This window comes from Coenobita brevimanus, chromosome 105, assembly GCF_032717465.1.
Source record: "Coenobita brevimanus isolate Jiangsu-jjx chromosome 105, ASM3271746v2, whole genome shotgun sequence".
Lineage (NCBI taxonomy): Eukaryota > Metazoa > Arthropoda > Malacostraca > Decapoda > Coenobitidae > Coenobita > Coenobita brevimanus.
In genome coordinates, this window is record NC_137058.1 from 1,549,529 (window position 1) to 1,571,137 (window position 21,609).

Here is a 21,609-nt window from a genome sequence, read left to right on the forward strand (position 1 = left end):
AATAATACCAGTACCTGCAGATGAACTTTCAAAGCTGTGGCAGAGATATTATGATAAGCCTATGATGACATTTGCATACCATGTACTTTTCATGGGACAGGAAGGGAACTGAGGGATGTTTGTGTAACCAGGCAGTAGTTACTTGGTTACATCTGGCACCATGGGAAGGCAACTCTCTCCATCACCAGTGAAGAAGATAACGACAAATGTAAAGGGTGGTCCATATGTGATGCTGCTTTTTCACTCCGTTGGGTGGGAGAGCTCAGTCCATGACATGAATGTCTAATCTGCAACATTTATTCATTCCTACTTCCACTGTCACACCCACGCCTACACCAACAAACTGTGCACCACCAGGCAAGTTTCTAAACGAGTGCAAATTATAGACCACTCTGTACAAACAATATTTACCTGTAGTTTGAGTAAAGCTTTCTGGTGTTGATGCCTGACTTCCTCTTCTTTCTGCAGAGACTCTACCAAGCTAAGAGTGACCCCCAAAGCACTCTCCCCACCACCTGCAGTCCCTGGTCTAGGCTTCTCTGATGATACCACCAGAGCAAGATCTCCCTTATACTCCCCAACATTCTTGCTGTGGTACTTGCTGCTGGATGATGTAGAGGTGCTTTCACTTCCAGAGTCAACTTCAAAGGACTCAGAGTAGGTTGCAGATGCAGCAACACTACCCTTTTTCCTGCTGCTTTCTGATTTGGTGGGAAAAGCTGAAGCAGAAGAAGTGCTAGTTATTTTGGAACTGGTTTGATCTACTGAATGTAATGGCTTGTGTTTGTTTGCCGATGATCTGTCTACATGTTGCGACTCATCTCTTCCAGTTGCCACAAAAGGTGATACAGGAGCAGATGCACTTACAGTAGACGGTGGTACTCCCTCTTTACTTACACTGGTGCTGGCAGGCTCAGAATATTCTGTGGCTATTGATTTTGAAGATCTTTTGGATGCTAGTGATGAAACTGACACCTGATTTATATTGGAATCTTCTCTGACAGACTGAACAAAGCTCGAGCTCCCAAAGTCATTAGTATATGCACTCCCACTGCTGACTGACTTTCCACTTACTAATTTTTCTGCTACATACTCTGATGCTTCATTTTCTTTGGTGTAAGAACCCTCTGTAACTACACACTCTGTTACACTACTAGATGCAGAATTTTTATTTTCAGCTGTTTTATTACCTACTAAATCTTCTGAAACCGACTCCTCTACGGATACGGCTGAGTGAAGGTTGGTTTTTGAAGTGACACCTTTTGATCCATCCTTTTCACTCTGGGCATGTGAAGTTCTGTTCTCTTCACTAATTACATTTTCTGATACTGAAACCAGGCTGTTATCAATTTCTTTACTTACTTCCTCATCAACAGAGATCTGACTATTTGAAATCTGAGTAGAAGCCAACTCTTGTACAACAGAGCTCTTTACTGTACTCCCAGACTCAGACAAAACTCTCTTGTCCCTCGCTGACCTAAGGCTGTGTGACTCCACAGACAGCATTTCCTGGTGACTCTGATGTGAGAGAGAGGATTCGTGGTATGAGTGAGAGGTGGAACTGTGCTGAGAGGTGTAGCTGTGTTGACAGACAGATCTGTTATATGGTGAATATGAAGATATAGCCTGCTCTTGGTCATTGGGCTGCTGAACAGGCCTAAGTCGTTCCCATTGAGATATTGTGGCTCCAACAGCAGCCACAGCTGCAGCAGCAATGACATCAGGCCTAGAATTGCTACTCTCAGGTCTTCTGTCTACTGCACTAGAAAGCACCTGTTCAGCCCTGGCTCTAACTTCATGCTCTAGTGCAGCAAATCGCTCCCTCGCCTCCTTCTCCATTTTCTCAACACTTCGCAAAGCCTCATGTTGTTGTCTTATTTGTTCTTTTATCTCTCTGTTTTGCTCTTCTTGTTTTCTTGCTTCATTTCTAACATCCTGCTGAGCCTTGACTTCCATATCTTTCTGCTGGGCTGCTAAAGCTTGTGAAATCATCAGAGCTTCTTGCTGACCCTTTGTTACAAAGTTAAGCTGCTCAACACTTTGCAACTGACTGACAGCTTCACCTAAAGTGTCTTGGTACATAAGTTCTGCATTCAGTCTCAGCCTCAGGCTGGCTGGACCAAAGTGAAGACCTTTGCCTAATAATTCATGAGGAGCTGAAACCTCTTCAATGTCAACAGATTTACTTGCCTCTGATGTTTCAAAATTGGCTGAGGACTCAACCAAAGGACCTCCTTCAGTGTCAGATAAACTCTCGGACTGTTGGAGTGATACCTCTTGTTCTTGAACTGGCCATTCCTCCAAAGTATCCTCTAGTGGTATGCCTCCTCCTGGTGTAGCTTGTTTTTTCTTTGGTAATATTACCTGGAAATCACCTTTAAGAATTTCCTTATTTTGCTTATCCTTTGCTGACACTGCCTTGAAGCTCTCTTTTGGAGTCTTCTCATCTTGTGGTTTCTCTATTGACATTACTGGGAGAGAATCTTTTGGGATTTCTTTATCCTGTAGAGCAAGCACCTTTTTTCCTCTGAATTTTTTTCTTAAATCAACGAATTCTGTATTTCCATCATCAAGTTTCTTATGTTTCTGAGTATTGTCTTTACTATGACCTCTTTTCCTACTACTTTTAACAGCAAGGGCATCTGTCTGGGTTTCCTTTTCATATACACTGACATTGCCAAATTCAAAATCTGACACACGACCTTCCGTTAATGTTTCATTCAGCTGATCTGTGCTTTTATGTACCATTTCATTTTTATAATTCTGAGTTCCCTCACCATCATCTTGAGTTGCATTTTTCCTTTCAGCACATTGTTGTTCAGGCATTTTCAGATCCTTCTCTTGTCCAACAAAGCCTTCAACATCACCTGTCTCACTTAACATTATATATGGCTTTATCCAATCAGGTAAATCTGTCCTCTGAAAAATATACTTTGAATGTTTTTTTGGTTTAAATGTCCTTTTGCGTAATTCAGCTCTGACCTGCCGCCAATCAATCTGGGTACTTTCATTATCGGTGCCAGAAACCACTTCCGCCAAATCAGGGTTATTGTGCACCGAGTCTAGAAATGGCTGTCTGAAAAATTTGGGAGTCATTAATACAAAAGAATCTTCATGACTAGGATGATGAAATCTAGCGCTGGAAGACATTTTATTTGCCAACTTTTTAGCTGGCTTTCTCTTGAGAAGCATTCTGGTGATTTTCCTTACACGGTAACCTCGATAGGCAGCTTGAATAATCAGGGCAGCATTATGTCTTTCTTTACTGCCTAACAACCTAGACTGACTCTGCTGACTCAGTCTGGGTCTTTCACCAAGAAAAAAGAGAGATGAATGGCCAGCATCATGCAAATATTTGGCTGATGTAAGATCTCCATCATGTGATTCTTGGCTGGTCGTGTGTATTGCTGGCTTAGACATGAATATACCAGACATTCCAATGGTATTAGTACCACCACCAGCTAGCTGCAGGTTTGGAACATCTGGAATGACTAAACTTGGCAACTGTTTAGCTGATGCTCCTTGTGCTGCAATGTTTGCATATGTATTGTGGGGTTTTGATACAGTTTCTTTTCGTTTCCCCTCTTGATTTTGAACACCGATATTCTCTTCAATATACTGTTCTTGATATTTTGCATTCTCAGTTTCACTTATAACTCCATGCTTATTGGACATTTTTGGAAGCAATGATGTCATTTTTGCTACAAGTTCATCAACAGACATTTCTTTCTCTAAATATGATACTTTTTGAGGAGGCTTAGAATCATCTGTTATGATGTGTCTTTTTTGTGCAACATTATCATGACCTTCAGGCATGTTAACAGAGCCTACAGTTCTTAAAGCTACAGATGACACAGGGTCACCTGTGGGATGTTTTTCCTGATGCTGATGTTGGCTGAGATACTTTTCTTCCTCTCTGATCCTACTGGTTAACCTCTGAGCCAATCGACTAAGTGACAACACACGCTCTTCAGGTGCCAGATCAAGTTCAGAACTGAGAGATTCAGACCTGCTGCTGCTGTTGCTGCTGCTCACTGACCCACCACCTGCTGAGGTCACTGACCCTGATGATAATGAAGAGTAGCTATCAACAGACACACTGGATGACCTAACCTGTTTTTCACATTCTTCCACCGTCCGACTCACAATGCTGATAATACTTTCACTATCACTTATCAATTTCTTCTTCCTTTTCTTCTGGCTATCGGCTTTCTTTCTTTTCTTTGACACATCTTCATCAGTTTTATCATTAGGGTGTCTCTGCTTATCACATTTAGTACTATGAGTTGTCTTGGATATGTGACTTGGTCCTTCTGTATCAGTTGAAGGTTTGCTTGTAACTCCTTTATTAGCTGCAAGATTGCTTGATACTCCTTTATTAGTTGAAGGTTCACTCATAACTCTTTCTGAGTTAGTTGCATGCTCATTCATAACTCCTGTATTCTGTGCACGTTTACTCATAACTTGTCTCACTACTGGATCCTCAGGTAACATTGGTTCTTGATGGCACTCATGATTACAGTTCTTGGCACAACCCCACTCCACACGAGGTCTCTTGTTTGAAGCAACCTGTAAAGAAACATAAAATATTAGTAACACAAAGTCAGTTCTCTTGAAGGTAGTAAAAAGGTGGATACCATCACCCATGGGAGGTACAGTACTTCCATAAGAGTAAAGTGCACCTACAAGCTTGGTAACTTGCCAAACAATCATTAGCTACTCTTCGGCAGGGCCCACCCAACCACACATAAACAGCCAGCGTCCATGGAGAGAGACTAACATTGTTACACATCTTATTAAACATCTCAGGTTTACCCAACAGCTTCCAGACACTGCTGAAAAGTAATTAGCAAGTTAGCACCTGGTTCAGCTTCCTGTCAACAGAAAGCATTGAGTACCATGGCCAATCCTATTACAAGGATTCCTTAAGAGGAGTCATGATGTCATTTTTACGTATGCATTTATGTATGCAATTAGTCCTCATTTACAACTGTTTCACTTGAAGTCCAGGTTAGTAGCAGGCTATGTCTTTTGTCATCAGCCAGGTCATTCCATGTCAAATTTCTCCCACTCAAATACCTCTCCACCCTATCTTTCCATATCATCCTTGGTTTACCTCTCCCTTCCACCACACTCACATATTAAAGCTTTCACTTTTCATTCACTCCACATGGTTAAACCATCTTCGGGTATTCCTCCTACGGCTTTCCAGCAAGTACAGTACACCAAGATAAGTTGTACAGTATAAATACCTGAGCAGTTATGTCAGTGTTCGTCTGCCCATCACCTCCAGTCTTGCCTGCCTGAGCCAGCTGTTTGGTCCTTGCTGCCAACTCCTGAGAGGCAGAGATAAACTGGTAATAGTAAGCCCCCTTAGAATTTGAATCTTCAATGTCCTGTTTTGTGATTATGACCAAAGGAAATTACCACAATATTATCCATTTAAGTGCCATCACTCCTATAAAGCTGATTTACCAACTTTCTTCCCTTTATCACTTTTCCCCAATTTATGTCATGGTACTGAATATGTACTGTATTAATACAGGGGTTACCGGAAGACTAATTCAACGACACTTTCCAAAGTGGAACTGTGATGAAAGGATGCATATTTAGGCATGACATATTTCATAATATATGCTGGATTAATGACATTTTACTCTATGTCTTAATCCCTTCAGCTCAATGATGTACCTTTTACTTCATTCCTGCTGTCTCATGACAACTTCATTCAGCCTAAGAGAATTCCGTAATAAGGTCACTTTTAGCCTTCCTTTGCCCCTTTAATCCAGAGACCTTTATTAATGGGTTTATTCTTGTTATGTTCAGATAATTTTATTCAGTTCTGGAGAGGCATCTCGCAGTTGAAAGGTAACTGGAGGCAGTATCTAGCCTCTCAAATAAATAAATAAATACAAAATAAAACTGCCCAAGGCTTGTGACAACAACATGAACAACCCACCATCAGACTGAAAAGGTACCTGGTAATCTGTTCAATGCCAAAGGTCTTTCCAAAGCTGCATAAAATTGCCAATTTGGTCAACAAAAAAATTATTGTAGTAAAATAGTTAATTTGTGACAAGTTATCTCCATTACACAGAATAAAGTCCAGTACCATTGTATGACCTACCTTAAGTCGTTCCTCCCTCTTAACTTTTTCTTGCTCACGTAACATTTTTTCCTCTCTCATTGTTTTCAACCGTTCTGATCTCTTTGCTTCCATATATTTCTGCACTTCAGCTTGATCATACTGCTTGACACGGGGAGGAGCTCTGGGAGCCATTGTGGATGCAGCTTCTGAAATGTATTTTTAACATTCTGAGGAAGCAACAATGGTAATGTAAACACACTTTCCTGGAAGGTAATAGTAAGGGAAAAATAAACAAATATTCATTCATTCATAAATAAAAATAAATTGAACAAATAAATGAATAATATACACCTACTCTTTATTTTCCCTTTAGGAAGAACAGACAGCCTGAAGCATAGGAGGGCCTAAAGCTAGGTTACCACAGTCCAGATCAAATATGCAATATGATATTACCCTACATCTCTAGCAAAATGTAGGTGACACAAAATGCCTGGGCACATAGTGTATAAAAAACTGGAGGTCACAGGCAGAAAGAACTACTAACAGAGGAAGACAGTTCCAGAGCTGACATGTTGCATACATGAAGGACTGGGATTATCACTTAACTCTTGCATTAGGGTTGGATATAAAAGGGGTAAGTTGGCTACCAGATAGGTTCTACATGGGGCAACGTAGGATGGGGGGGGGGGGGAATCATTTGCAACATAAATCTAAACATATTCTGCTTGCATCTGTCTGATTTTGTTTGTATAGTAACAAGAATGAAATGAAGCCATCTGTTGTGGGCCAGAATTTCAAGTTACAAGTAAAGCTGCCAGGAAACCGTGTTTGGGTGACGAGACGAATGGCACGGATTGTGATTTTTGGGTGTTCCAGGGAATTTTATTAAATTCAGCCATCTGCTGTGACTGATAATGACATATGCCAGGTAATGTGCTGATGGATGCATGCCAGGTAATGCACCAATGGATACGAGAGCATACTGTATATCAACGGAAAAAATTTTAACATCAGTCATATGGTAATCAGAGGGGGGAGGAGATGGAGGAACAGCACCAGAATCTGCTGAGCGTTAGAACCATGAACTCTATCGTCCATGCTACTGGGGCATCTTCATGAATGACCTAGTGTAAAAGGGTACATATAAAAATTAAAGATTTGATAGATTATGTAAATCTATTAAAACATACAGAAAGAAACCAATAATGCAACACAAAAAAGATATACAGTATAATCACAACAAAAAGCCCATTCAATACTGTCTTTAATTTAAGGTGACAAATCAAAACATGTTTGCCTTAACCTGACAAAGATCCCTAAACCATTTCAGCTAAGCTGATGGGTAAGTCCAGTCAGACTGGGGGGTTGACTAGGTAACCAAAGAGACTCATTCCTACCTCACAACTAAAGCTCTTCAAATTTCATGCAATCATAACTTAGTATTCAAGCTGCGGGAATGGCCCAGTTCCAACAGGTAAAAACAAACCAACGATATGTGTATCTGACCTCACAGTGCTGCTGTTGTTATTGTTCAACCCTGGTCCACCTGATAAAGCAGACTCACACCCAGTCTGCCTGGACAAGCAGACAGTGCTGTGACTGTAGCTCCAGCTGATCAGGGTGGTACTCTTGTAAAGGATGGGAACGCTGGTGACACAGGGAGAGCTGCTTTCCTGTTTCACTAACCATCATGAAATCCTAATCATCCCCCTTTTCTGACCTTTTCAGTGTGACATTAACATGGAAAGTAGGCCAGCATGCTCTGCCAAACACTTGTAACCATCTCATGCACTACTCTACATGCAGTTTACATACAACAAAATGTACCCCACTACATCACAGGGGTTGATGTCAACAAGGACAAGCAGCAAAACAACTTTGCCCCCACTACCTAGTGGCAGACCTGAGAGGCTCTGCCAGCGTAGTTTTGGGGACCAGGATGGAATGGACCTAGGATCTGTGCCCAAAGGTACGGGTCATTGCAGTTCCTAGGCTGCTGCTTCCATCCCATCGAGACGGGGCCTGAACCCAGAAGTAGTGCCCCGGGAGGCTGCCCTATTAGTAGATTTATGAGGGCAAGGCAGTTACAGTGCCAAGGCACACTTGGAGGATGTACCTGTAGCTGTCCTGGCAGGGTGCCCCGAGGCCACTGCCACAGCCACTGGCCATGGCTGGTGGGCTATGGGCTCCAGGGACTGTGTGGGTGGCCAGGGCCTGTGGTCATTCTTTCCCCTTTATTTTTACCAATTGTGACAAAAAACGAGATAAATCACATCAAGCCTGAGGGAACTAAATTACCCAAGGGGATCAGAGTGGCATCATGGAATGTGGGCAGTCTGAGGGGTAAAGTTGGGGAAGTACCTGAAGCTGTAAGTAAAAGACGGATGGACGCTGGTTGTGCACAAGAAGTTAGGTATAGGGGAGGATCAGCCCGAATGATTGCTGGGAGGGACTGTACGTATAAGTTGTTTTGGCAGGGAAGTGCAGATGGATATGGTGATGTAGGTGTGCTGGTTAGGGAGAAATGGGTGAAATATGTCATGAATGTAATGAGAGGAATAAAAGGATTACAGCAGTGAAAATCTTGACTGGCAGGCTCATCTCATTGATACTGGCGTACGTTCCACAGGCTGGCTTGGATGATGTAGAAAAAGATAGATTCTAGGACAATTTGATACGTGTAGTAAGTGGTATGGGGGATGGTGAGATTGCAGTTTTGGGATGGGACTTAAATGGTCATGTGGGTGAAGCTGCTCAAGGATATGAAGGGGTACATGGGGGATGCACATATGGTAAAGGGAATGTGGAATGGGAAAACATACTTGAATTTGCGGAGGCAATGACTGATGTTGGTTGCAGAGAATGAAAGGAAAGCGGAGGAGAGATTTAGGAAAGAGAGAGATGATATGGGGCACAAGGGCTTGAGAGTAAATGCAGACAAAACAATGGCAATGGTATCTAGGGTTGGTGGTGGTACTGTGAAAGAGGGACAATGGTCATGTGTGGTCTGCCACAAGGGCATGGAAAGTAATTTCAACTTGTGCAGCATTTATGATATGTGGGTGCATAAGAGATGTAGTAGTATTAGAGGTAGACTGTGAGATAGTGCTGATTTTGTGTGTCCACTGTGTCAGGGAAAGCATATCGAGACTGTCAGGCATGAAACAACTGATTCTGCTGGTGGGTCTCTTAAGTGTGTGGAAGAGTTTTGTTACTTGGGAGACATGTTATGTGCTGGAGGTGGGACTGGAGCTAGCTCTGTGATTCAAATGGGACACAGTTGGGAGAAGTTCAGGGAGCTCTTGCCCCTCCTGACACTGAGAGGGCTCTCTCTCCGTGCTATGGGATCTTTGTATGCGGCATGTCTTAGAAGTGTAATACTGTATGGTAGTGAAACCTGGGAAGTAAAGAAAGAGGATATTCACAGGCTCAAACGTACAGAAATGAAAATGATTAGGCGGATGTGCAGTGCATCCTCAAATGCAAGGCCTGGGGGGGGGGGGCTAGGTTTATGTTTGAAGAGCTGATAGGAAGGATGGGACTGGAATGTATTAGTGCTATGGTGAGGAGGGGTAGACTGAGATGGTTTGGGCATGTGGAGAGGATGGGGAATGACAACTGGGTGTGGAAAGTGAGATGTGTGAATGGAGGGGGGTAGAGTTGCAAGAAGCAGATCGAAAAAGACCTACGATGAAGTCAGAGAGTGTGATAGGAATAAGGACTGAATAGGGAGGCTGCCAGAGATCGAGCAGTATGGACAGACACCTTTAGGTGATCAACGCCAACACATGCAAGCCTGTTGGAGCCTTTATAAATGAAACAGAAAGACTTATACTCACACAATGAAATATTGTTTACTAAGCAAATGAAACAACTATGGCTTGATGCAGAGAGGGGTCTGAGTTGGGCAAAGACTTGGTATATGCCCAATAAACAACATTTCCATTTGCGGGTATACCATACACTACCGTCAGTCCTTTTTGGTGAAATAAAATAACTTTTTCCGTACAGCTGATTCCATAAATTATAGGGAACCGTTAAAACCAATTTTATAAGTGTACAGTACTATTAGGACTTCAACAGGCAATTTTCCTAAAGATGACTGTCAACTTAATAACAAAAATGAATCTGAAAAAGGGCAACATATTATTTTTAAGACTTAAAACAATTCTTTCAGTTTAGTTAAATCAAATGACAACATGCTTCTTCATCAGGAATCTCCATACTGAGGTTGGCCATGGTATAGCTGATGCTACTTCCCCGTGTCCTGCTCTTGCAGGACGCTGTCAACTGCAAGGGAACAACAGTTTAAAGAACAGGACAGCCCTGCAGGGGCAACGCTTGCCTGCAGTTAATGGGCTTGCTCAGCCAGACAGACTAGGGTTGATCAACGACAACAGCTGAGGTTTTCTATGAACTGGGAGCTACAAACAATGCCAAAACCATCTAATTACTTTACATCCTAACAGTTCTTGAAAACTGTTGGGAAATAAGAAATATGAGACATGTTACAAGATTTGTAAAACTGTAAGAATTTCTGCTTGGACTTTGATTCTGTTTATTTGTGGTTGAATTTTTAGCATAAAAGTGATGATTGTGTGGTTGGTTATCAATCTTGCAGCTACAGTCCACTCTCATGGTGGTATCCCCTAGAGTCAATGGTAACCAAACATCTACTACCCTAAGAAATGATCACTTACCCTGATCAGGTGAGTATCCTCGGTTAGGAGATGAAGGCTCAGCTGGGTGACCAGGGGAGGCTGACGAGTCTCTCTTGCTATGTTTCTCCTTAGTGGACTCTTTCTCGTGCTTTTCTTCCTCTTCAACTTTGATTCGCTCTAAAAACCCTCTGTCACCCGGTCGCCAACTTATGCTTGCTGGAACTGAAACATGTTTCTCAGCTCAAAATCCACAGTCATCACCACCTACTAACCTTTCCCAGCCTAAGTTAACAAAGCCTAAAGTACACCAAATTAACTTAACTAAGCTAAACCAATCCAAACTAAACTAACTTTAACTTAAATTGAACACAAATAAACTTAAGTAACCTAAACAAGCCTAAAAAAAACTTAGCCTATCAACCCTTTTTCCAATTAAAGATGGGGGTGAGGTAAAACCCCAAAACAAGGAAAGGGAAAGTATAAAAAGGGAGAACTATCAAATGTGTGCCCTGTGAAATGGGTCACACATTCACCCAACATATAACTTATGGCTCCACCACACGTTTAACCTGCACATTAAAAAAAAATTCCTTCTTTCTAGATATGCTTCGCATACACACCTGTCTGGGTCATTACTCTGTGAAAAAAAATACGGATGCCAAATTTTTTGCAAGCGTTCATTCATACACATTTATTTCATCCAACTAATTCGATCTCCTGTCAGTTCCCAAGACTCGGTGTCCCTATATCTTTTTTTCGGGCAATCATTTACCATACCCATCTGCTTTCTGGTCAGTCTACCCTGGGTGGAGAGAAGCAGCTGTGACATCCAGCTGGGAGCCAAAACTTATTCATACAGTACATCCCTGCACCTCTTTGTGTGAAGGACCCTGGTCTGACCCTGATGAGGTGCTGTCTACCACAAGGGGATGCTGGTTCCCTACAAGCTGCAGGTACCTGTACTGTACTGTACTGTAAGATGACCCCACAGAAGCAGCTGCTTACCTGTGATCGACAACTTGTGATCGACAGGTCTGTTCAGTCAGACAGACCAAAATTAGGCAAAAACAACAAAAACCACCGTATCTACTTCCATTCTCTCTCCATTAGGACCATACAATCTAAGCACTCTCTTTGACATCCTATTATCAACAGACTTACTACACTACAAATATTTCGTGTCACATCATTTATCATATCCACTCTATTCCTACCATACACATTCCCCAACAGTTCCATTTCCAGTGCTCTAGTCTTGACTCTTTAGATTCATACAGTACATCCTCCTAGTAGACAAGTTTGTAGTGCGCAATTCATCAGTACATGGTGGGGGTTAACAGTTTCTGCTTAATCCTAGATACACGTTGTCTTTTCATTCATAAAACAAAATATGACAAAATGGTCCAAATACAGTAAGACCTCACTATAACGGACTAATTGGGGCCCAAGCCATTCTGAAAAAAGAGAAATTCCGATAAAAGTGACATCCGGACTTCCCCCTGCTAATCCAGACTTTTTCTGATATATCAGACATTAGTCCAGATGGCACCAACGGTTTTTAAACTGTTTTCACTACCATTGCAGTACTGTACTGTGGTATACCTTCACTACATTAATCAAATGGTATATGTTTTTGGCGTATCCGATAGAGCCAGGATTCCGGGGGCTTGAACGATGAGTGAAAGGAAGCGTGGCCCATTGGATTGGGCAATTTTGGCCTGTCTGGACACTGCTACTCCTCACCCTGCCCTTGGGTGGGAAAGGAGGTCCAGATGATGATGATGATATATAATAATACAGTACTGTACACTGACAAACATGTCTTTTATTTACTTTATTGTAGTGAACATAGCTGAAGTGGTCAGGCAGTCTGGACTAATTCTGGCTTTATCGGACATTTTTCAACATAAAGCAATTTAGTCCGGTAGCTCCTCGAGTCTGATAAAAGCGAATTCCGGTCTATTGAAGTCCGTTATATTGAGGTTTTACTGTACCGTGGTGTTTTTGCTGAGTACACAGTGTTGCCATTACAACATGACTCCTAGTGGGTAGCTCTTCTTCATCTTCTTTTTTTTTTTTACCAGCCAGTCCCAAAACATTACAGTACTGTACTGAAAATATTTATGATACTCTGGGTATGATGGCATTAGCAAAGTTACAGTAGCTATGACAGTAGTTATACAACACAGTGATAATGAATATGCATAAAGACCTCAAAGCTCAAAGAACTTTAGTTATAATTACTGGTAGCATACTGTAGAGTACTTACTGCTGGTAGAATCAATGAGACCACCATGTATTCTCTTCATAATAGGTCTTGATCTTTGATTAGGTTTGGAAACTTCTTCATTGGATCCAAAATCATCTTCAGTACTGACAACAACAACCTTCTGGGGAGTTCTCTGAGTGTTATGTGTTTGTGCATCACCCAAATGTTCTGCAGAATTCTCCATGGACATTGTTGCTTTAGGTGTTTGGCTTGATTCTTTCTCATCATATTTAGGCAATGGTTCATTCTGTTCTGTTTCCATGACTGGAGTGTAACTTGTAGTTTTATGAATGACATAGATGGCACTCCACTGGTTAGGTGCACTACTCTGCATGTGAGGCTGATTTTGCCGATCAGATTCATTGGGCAAAGGATCAGTAGTCTCAGAGCTGATCTCAGAGGCCTTGGTGATTTTTCCTTTTGTATCTCTGCCCTTGTACGGACCACTTTTTGTATCTGTGGTATCTTCAGGACTTTCTATTAAGTCATCAAAATTTTGTAGACGGTAGGAATTTTTGAATCCATCTGGGATATCTTCCCACTCAGCATTAACAATCCTCCCTGTAAAAGAAAACAACACAAGCCTGAGACTTGGCAATCAGCAAAGCATTTTTTTTTTTTTTTTTTTTTTTTTTTAAGAGAACACTGACCACTCTACCATGTGTTGCTCTACTCACTCGATGGCTGCTCTGCATGTGTCACAATCTTGAGCCATTTTCCTGCTAAATCCCCTGGCCCAGAGGTCTCTATACAGGGCCCCATCCCATGTCTTCCTTGGTTTGCCACTGAGCATTATTCCCTTTACTTTCAAACCTACAATCTTCCTCAACCAGTCTCCCTCCCTCTCCTCTGAACATGATCCAAACACCTCAGTCTACCAACTCATATCAGTTCTCTAATATTTGTTTTCCAAATTTCTCACAACACACTATTCTCAGTTTCATTCCATCTATCCATCCATCATCCAATCCTACGTTGCCCCATAAGGAGCGTAGGAGCCCGGGGCTAGGAAAGTTGGTCCTGGCATTTAAGATGAGAGTGACCAGTCTCACTCATCCCTGAGTGGCATTACATGAGCAATAAACCCCAACCATCCCTTGGATATAAACCTTCACCAGCTCAATCCGATTGGAGCACCTTTATTACCCACTAAACCACCAGGAGCCAAAATTTGGTTATATGGTTACCACCCAGCATAGTAAATGGTTTCCTGGTGTACAGGAAACTATTTGGCTTGTCACTCAGTGTAGAGTCACCCACAGGCAGAAGGAAGAGGAAAGAATGAAGGAAAGAAAGACACAAGATGGAGTGTAAAGTTACCCGCAGGCAGAAGAAAGAGGAAAAAATGAAGGAAAGAAAGACAGAAGAGGATGGATGGAAAGAAGGAAACATTCTCAATTCTGCGGATTCCACTTCCTTGTATCCTCTTCTCTCACTGACTAAGTCCCACTCTCATACAGCATAATGCTGATCACACATTTTGTAGAGTACCCTTAGCACAAAAGGTGAGCCCCTTCACACTCATAAAAGGCAACAGTTAAACTTCTTCCATCCATTCCTCACTCTGGAAATGGAATTAGCTTCTGCTCCTACTCCAACACTCAGGATGGGCCACAACTGGAAATATAAATTGGGGGAACCTCCCAAAAGCTTAATACATAGCAATGATATTTAAAATGAAATTATTTCTTACTGTAGTGTAATTGGCCATGTGGAGAGGATGGAGGGTGAAAGACTGATGAAGAGAGTGTATGTGAGTGAGGTGGAGGGGGAAAGAGGGAGGGGGAGGCCGAGGATGAGATGGAGAGATGGGGTGGAGAGGTATATGAGAGAGGGGGGTGTGAGTTGGGAGCAGGGGAGTGAAATGGCGGGGGACAGGGCGACTTGGAGGCGATTTGTTTGTGGCCACCCCAAACGGGATTGAGGCGTCTGGCAATAGATAGATAGATAGATAGTGTAATTAGCCATACATGCAAGAACAACACTTGTAACTAGCTTGGAGTATGAGCCAGTCTTGATCCTTTCACTGCAATGATGAATTATTTATTTAGCTAAGGATGCCCAACATTCACATTTCAGGACCATATTGTCCTCTGGGTAAGGAATGCATCTGTACTGCAAATGGAGGGGGGTGGAGTTACCATCACCCTTTACAGCAACAAATCAGTGTGGTTGAACTTGGGGCCACAGATGACACTAAAGTCAGAACATACAGTACCCCTTCCATATGTATGGTTAATGAGTTAACCTAGGGTACCATGCAAACAGAATCTGTGTACTGTATTTGGATATCCATATCCCATCATAAAAATCTAATGTATTAACCAACCCTCCAGCCTGACCCCGACCTGCCCACTAACGGCCTTGTATGACTGAAACTAACATACAGATATGCTTCTCAAGGGCATACTCTACTGCATGGAGGTAAGCAGACATACAACAGTGACATTAAGGAGATTTAAAGGAATAAAAAATTGGAAAGGAACTAACTGCTCAAGCAATTTAAATCATCAGTGATGGTGTATGCTGTGCAAATCCACATTTTTCTGTGCATATGTAATTTGTGATACTGTTTTTCTTTCACCTATGCACTGGGATCTGTGCACATGAAGCATGCACACATGGAGGGAACATTGTATGGCTCTGTAACTGCTGTCTCATTGATGCCTGACTGCAGTGCCTGGTAGGAGGAAAGGTGACTGCTCCCTTTACCACCAAAGGGTCTAGTGGGCAAGTGGGCTGTCTGCCTTCCTAGCAATGGAGGATACAGAGCACACAGTTACATGCTGAAAATCCCATTTGGTTTTATAGCAGCCCAAACATGGGAGGAAAACCAAGGAGGATGCCCCCCCCACGCCAGCCTACAAATAATACTATGGAAACTGTAGTGCTATGCTGTTCTCAGATCTGGTCCTGTATTTAGTGGGATGCCTTGAAGCCATGGTGCTGTTCCTGACCCCGGCAATGGAACTAGTTAAAGTAACAAAGTCAGGGTGAACAAGTGGGGCTAAACAATGATGGATGTACTTCACTCCCTGTACCAAAACAAACTGTAATTATGAACATGGTCCCAAAACTGAAATCTGACCAAAAAACATTTTACAATTACTGCCTGGAAGGTTGTGTTCTGGAATTCTGTAATGATGAAATGGAGAGCGGGGGTTATGACAGGACTATCAGAGAGGTGTGTGGATATATGCTGCGTGCAAGTTGGGTGGTGGTGGTGGAGGGGAGGCGGTTAACTAAAGGATGGTTGAGGGCAAAAGGGAGAAGTATAAGCTTTTTTCTGGTGTGGGGATGATACATGAATCAGTGGTGTACGAGTGTTGTTTGATGGGACATGGGTGGATGGCGTGCCTGAGGTTAAGATATACAGTAACAGCCCAAGAATGATGCTTTGATAGATGGCATCTTTTTTTTTTTTTTTTTTTTTTATATGTCCTACTCTGGGCATAGGCTTAACAGCCTGCTATCAAGGCCCAGCAGTCCTCCTACATACCATACACCTCTACATGTCATCTGGGAGGTGCACTGTGGTTATGCTCCATATGGACATACTGAAGAGATAAGGGACAACTTCTGGGATAAGTATGCAAGTGTTATAGTTGAAGTGAATAATGAGTATGGTAGCTATAATACAGTAGACTCTCAAGTATCCGTTGTCACGATTTCTGTCCTTTTGCATTTTCTGGCACTTTAGGCTCGACTATATTAAAACATCCGGCAATATTAGGCAATATCCAGCTTAGAAATGTGAGACAATAAGCAGTATGCATTTTTTGATGGTAAAGTGTATCATCCTGCTCTGACACAGGACCCAGTTGACATGCAGGCAGACTCTGCAACACACGTCAGCCAATCACAATGCATTACAGAAGCAGCCCACCCAACGCACCAAGGCAACCGTTGCCCTCTCATTCTCTCCACTGGACACCATATAGTGAGGACCTACCCATGCTTTGTGCATTGGTGACCAACACAGTGGCTACCCCCAGTACGCTAACTTAGCCGATGACTCCCCATGCTTCACTCACTGCTGCAATACTGTGACTTCCCCTGTGGCCCCTCAGTGCTCCATGCCCTAGTGCTCTTACTACTGTGCCCTAGTTCTGCATGACAGCTGAGTTTGTGGCTTCTGTGGTGGTGCCCTGGCTGCTGCAGGTACTGTAGCTGTACTATACAGTGCAGCCTCGTTATACAACGCCCTGTTATGTGATAACTCATTACAATGATAATTAAAAAGTTATACTGTACAATGTTAACAAATCTATCACAATTTCCCTACAACAGTATTTCTGACGACTGCCTCCGAGAATCTTGTGCGGATGCGGTGAGGCATACAAAATCAAAATTGCTACCCATTGTTTACATTTGCTCTGATCATTGTCTTTCATTCTAGTCTGTGCATGAAAGGCCACTGAAACACCATTGTTATTGTCAGATAACAGTGCAAGTGCTTAACAAAGAGTGCTGTGTGCAATATAAGTGAAGTGATAGTTTTCTGTGTGAAATACTGAAACTTGTAATCTAAAAATCATGTCAACCTTACACAACCATCATCCTCTTTTTAGGCCTCGACATAGCTGACTATGCCAATATGCCTGCCTCGTGCTTACACTGGCTGTGATCATTGCCTTTTGTTTTATTTTGTGCGTGAATGGCCACTGAAACACCATTTCTCTCGCCAAATAACAGCGTAAGTACTTAATAAACAGCGTAGCGTGTGATGTGAAGTAAAGTGATATCGTATCTTTTTTGTGGAGTGGTTGTCCAGGCCCTCCAATTGTCCCCCATCCTGGAGGGTGGAGGTGGAGGACCCTTGGTGATGACTCGTACCAACATAGAACAAACTTCTGGTGGGTGGCAGAGGTTTTTTATGTCATCTTAGGCTCTGTGGTCGAGGTCACCCACCCTAGCCCTATTGAACCTATGTTATATCGACCATGTTATGTGACAATTCGTTATGCAATAGGTCTTCATTTGATGCAACCCTACTGCATGATGATGCTGAACTGTATGTATTGTATTATTACTGTATTGTATTTTAAGCCTGATTTTCATATTTACTCATGGCTAATATTGTAAGAAAGTTTTTAGGATAGAGGGTCAAAACAGATAGCTTAGGGTGGTGACATTTTATCAAGCTCAACGCCAAATGGTGAGCCGATTAGGGGTACCAACGTAATGTCTGGCATTCTGCAATATCCAGCAGGGGGGTTGGCTGAACTACGCCGGATACTTGAGAGACTACAGTACATCACAGTGCTTGGTGAGGACTTGGATAGACATGCTGGAAGGTAAAGTAGGGAAGTCCACGGAATCCATGGTGGCTGTGATTATGGTAGCAGAAACGCTGAATGAGAAAGGATTTCAAAATCTGGAGCTGTCTTAGACAAGGTAGCCTAGTCATCAGTAGTCTGGTAACAATCAAGTCAGAAAGTAACAAATGCCGGACAGATTATGTTTTAATAAGATGGGACAATTATAGTCTATCAAGCTTAACTTGGCCCAGATTTTAGTCCTTTTGAACCTTATTTCTCACAGTTCAGTGACAAAATAAGACAATACTATGGCTCTATATCCTTTCCATGGCATTTTATCATGACCAGCACCATATTATAATGTTACAACTCAGCATTCAAGACTGAAAGATGGCGATTATTGGCCAAGTTCGACATTAAAAAGGGTATACTGTAGTTTGAGATGTACAAGTTATGGATGACAAGGAATGTGAGTCGCAGCAGCAATGGCAGTGATCTAGATCCATGAACACAAAGCAATAAATGGGTTAATAAGAGGGCTACTAAACTGGCAAAAACACAGCCTGAAAATCAGACGCATATGAAGACAAATAAATAAACGACTTTCTGAAAACTACTTACCTCTCTGCTTATTAGAATTTCGGAGTGTGATGTTGGACGGGTAAGGATGGTGTCTGAACGGATTTGTACCACCTTTGAAATAAACATGAATAAGGTGCACATTAGAAACTACACATACTAACACACCTAAAGCTTACAAAATTACCTATTTTCAATCTGCTGCCATACACCTACCAAGTCCCATAGTTCATACACAGTACAAAGAAGCCATGATGAAACTTTTATCATCTTCTGCCTCTCATACTTCCTTTCCTAATTTGGTATCTCCTTAGTCATTTGCTACTTCTTATTCCATAATAATTTCTCCTTGACTTTTTTCATCAATTATATATTATCATTTTCAGTAATGATGATGATGATGATGATGATGATGACATCTGAAAGACTATCATGGTTCAATTCTGTTATTATACTGACAATACCTAATTTGCCTTGAGTCAGAGGACACTTTTTATTCTGATGTTGCTACCGGTATCTCCAGATGAATTAATTTAGCTTACTATATACAGTTCTTTTCAAACTGGAGGGTTCCATATGGCCTGTTTTAACCCTTTTACCACCAGGGGCTCTCTTAGGCTAAGCTGAAAACTACTGTGTTGAAGAGCTTTTCCTTGATATTACACAATAACTGAAGGAAATGGCCAACAAAAACTAAGGAATGTGCAGAGCAAGTACCAAAGCAGTTTAAAGAGACAATATACTGTAATCCAGGTGCTCTCCTACTTCCAAATTGACTGGTTCTGACAGCTGGTTTGTAACTCAAAAAGTTCATTTCATGAAAGCAAATGAAAACTGAATAACCAGTACCACTTGCACCAACTGCTTAGGTAGCTAACGTTAATAATTACAGTAACTGATACTACCGTCACTAATCTTAGTAAGTGCAGTATATACCATTAACATTAGTCTTTAAAGGTAGGCAGCTACTGTACTATCTGTAAGAGTAATATTTTGTATTGCAAATGTCACTGAAAAACAGTTCGTTAGTGTAAATGCTTCTCCCCCAAAATTTGTATCTATAAAAGCTTGTGGTTAGCTCAAAATTCCATTAGTAAGAGATAAACTGCATAGCTCCCATACAAAATAAAATCTTACCGATATATCTGGTTCTGCGTTCATGTTCAGGCACTTCCTCCCACACAGGGACTCCTTTCTTCAGCAGCTGGCACAAAAATTCACGTCGGTTGCTTTCATAATTACCTTCTAGACCCTCAGCTGTTGCAGACCCTTCATTTTCTTTATCTCGTTTCTGTGCTTTATGGCTCCTCCTTCGACTGTCACTATGAGATCTGCTTTTCTTTGAATCTCTATCCACAGTTTCTCCTGTCCTACATCCACCACCATTTTCTGAGGGCGGCTTTGGAAATGACACATCAACAAAATTAAACCTCACACTTGGCACAGGAATTGGTGGGTCTTTGGGAACGTCATTCAGGACTCGTTCCCTCACTTCTCTCACTGGATGAACATCAAGGTCGTTGAGATGATGGGCTGGGGCTCTCGATCTCCAGCCCTGAGAAGCCATTGTTGTGGTACATCATCAGGTCATCACGTCTGGATATACCAATACCTGTAAGAAAATAAGTTACGGTACTGTAACAGCTAAAGATCTGTCATGACTCACCATCAAAGAGTTATACAGCACTAGGGCTGATGACTCTCTCTGTCAAATGCTGTGGAAAGCCGAGGCTTACCGAATAGGGAGGAAAACATTTCTTACAAATATTGCTGCAAGTTTCTGTCATTTCTAAATACAGTTATCTGCTGGAAGATTAAAACTCATTACTGGAGGTCTTTTTGACATTACTGTATTTAAATACTGCAAGATTCACACAGGTTTCAAGGGTAAAATCTTAATTGCATATCATGTCACTAAACTCCTTGAATAGGGTGCTCACAAAACTTTAAACAAACCTAAATCATCTTACACTGTACTCCATACATTACCCTGCATAAGATACTTGGCACCACATGGAATTCATTTCATTTTATGGACATTATTTTACTTGTACACAACCATGGAATCTTCTACAGTACTGTATATATTTCTGCTTCAAATAAATAATGTGACATGTTTCACACAGTAACTGTATATATACTGTACTGTAATGGTACTGCATGTATATCATATACCATATACCACCAGATACATACTGTAGTAATGCATCAACCCCCCAAAAGCAAAACTAACAAGCTTTGTGGGCACTGAAAGGTCTCTGAGAAAAGCTGAAGGACCTCACAGAGAAAAGGGATATAGTAACATAACAGTTCAACCTACCAGCCAGGTACCAATAAACAGTGACCCTGATGAATTGTTGGTGGATTGCTGGACGATCAGTAAGAATGAACTGTTACCTTCTTTCTGCTGCTTAAACTAAACTGTACATTAAAAGAGAGAGAGAGAGAGAGAGATCCTGGGGTCGCAACAACCTCCTCTCTTAAAGTCCTGGATATACCCATGCAAGTCAGCTTAAGACCATCAACACAACGCAGAAAAGGTAACTCTGGTACACCATCTTTGGCTGATATGCAAGCAACTTCTTCAGAACTGGCCTGCCAAGTTCCCCATAGGCTACATGACAACCAAATTACTACCTAATACCTGTATTCTTAAAACCAAATTTAGGTAACAATTACACGTGCCTAACCTACATGCAAATTATAGACGCTACAGAGCCGTCACAGCTTGAAATGTACTTAACCTCTCGT

The 21,609-nt window shown here is 41.8% G+C and overlaps 1 protein-coding gene across 1 annotated transcript in view; it reads right to left on the reverse strand.

The window, feature by feature from the left end:
• LOC145416324 (uncharacterized) overlaps positions 1–20,425 on the reverse strand; it is a 45,260-nt gene extending 24,835 nt beyond the window's left edge. Inside the window, exons 1-7 of the mRNA XM_080285322.1 lie at positions 19,996–20,425; positions 18,901–18,972; positions 13,022–13,579; positions 10,789–10,971; positions 6,128–6,294; positions 5,253–5,336; positions 412–4,569 (exon numbers count right to left, since the gene is read on the reverse strand). Of these exons, the coding sequence (XP_080141448.1) occupies positions 412–4,569; positions 5,253–5,336; positions 6,128–6,294; positions 10,789–10,971; positions 13,022–13,579; positions 18,901–18,972; positions 19,996–20,425 (5,652 nt within the window). The remainder of the gene's footprint in view (positions 1–411; positions 4,570–5,252; positions 5,337–6,127; positions 6,295–10,788; positions 10,972–13,021; positions 13,580–18,900; positions 18,973–19,995) is intronic.
• Positions 20,426–21,609: the final 1,184 nt, after the last annotated feature.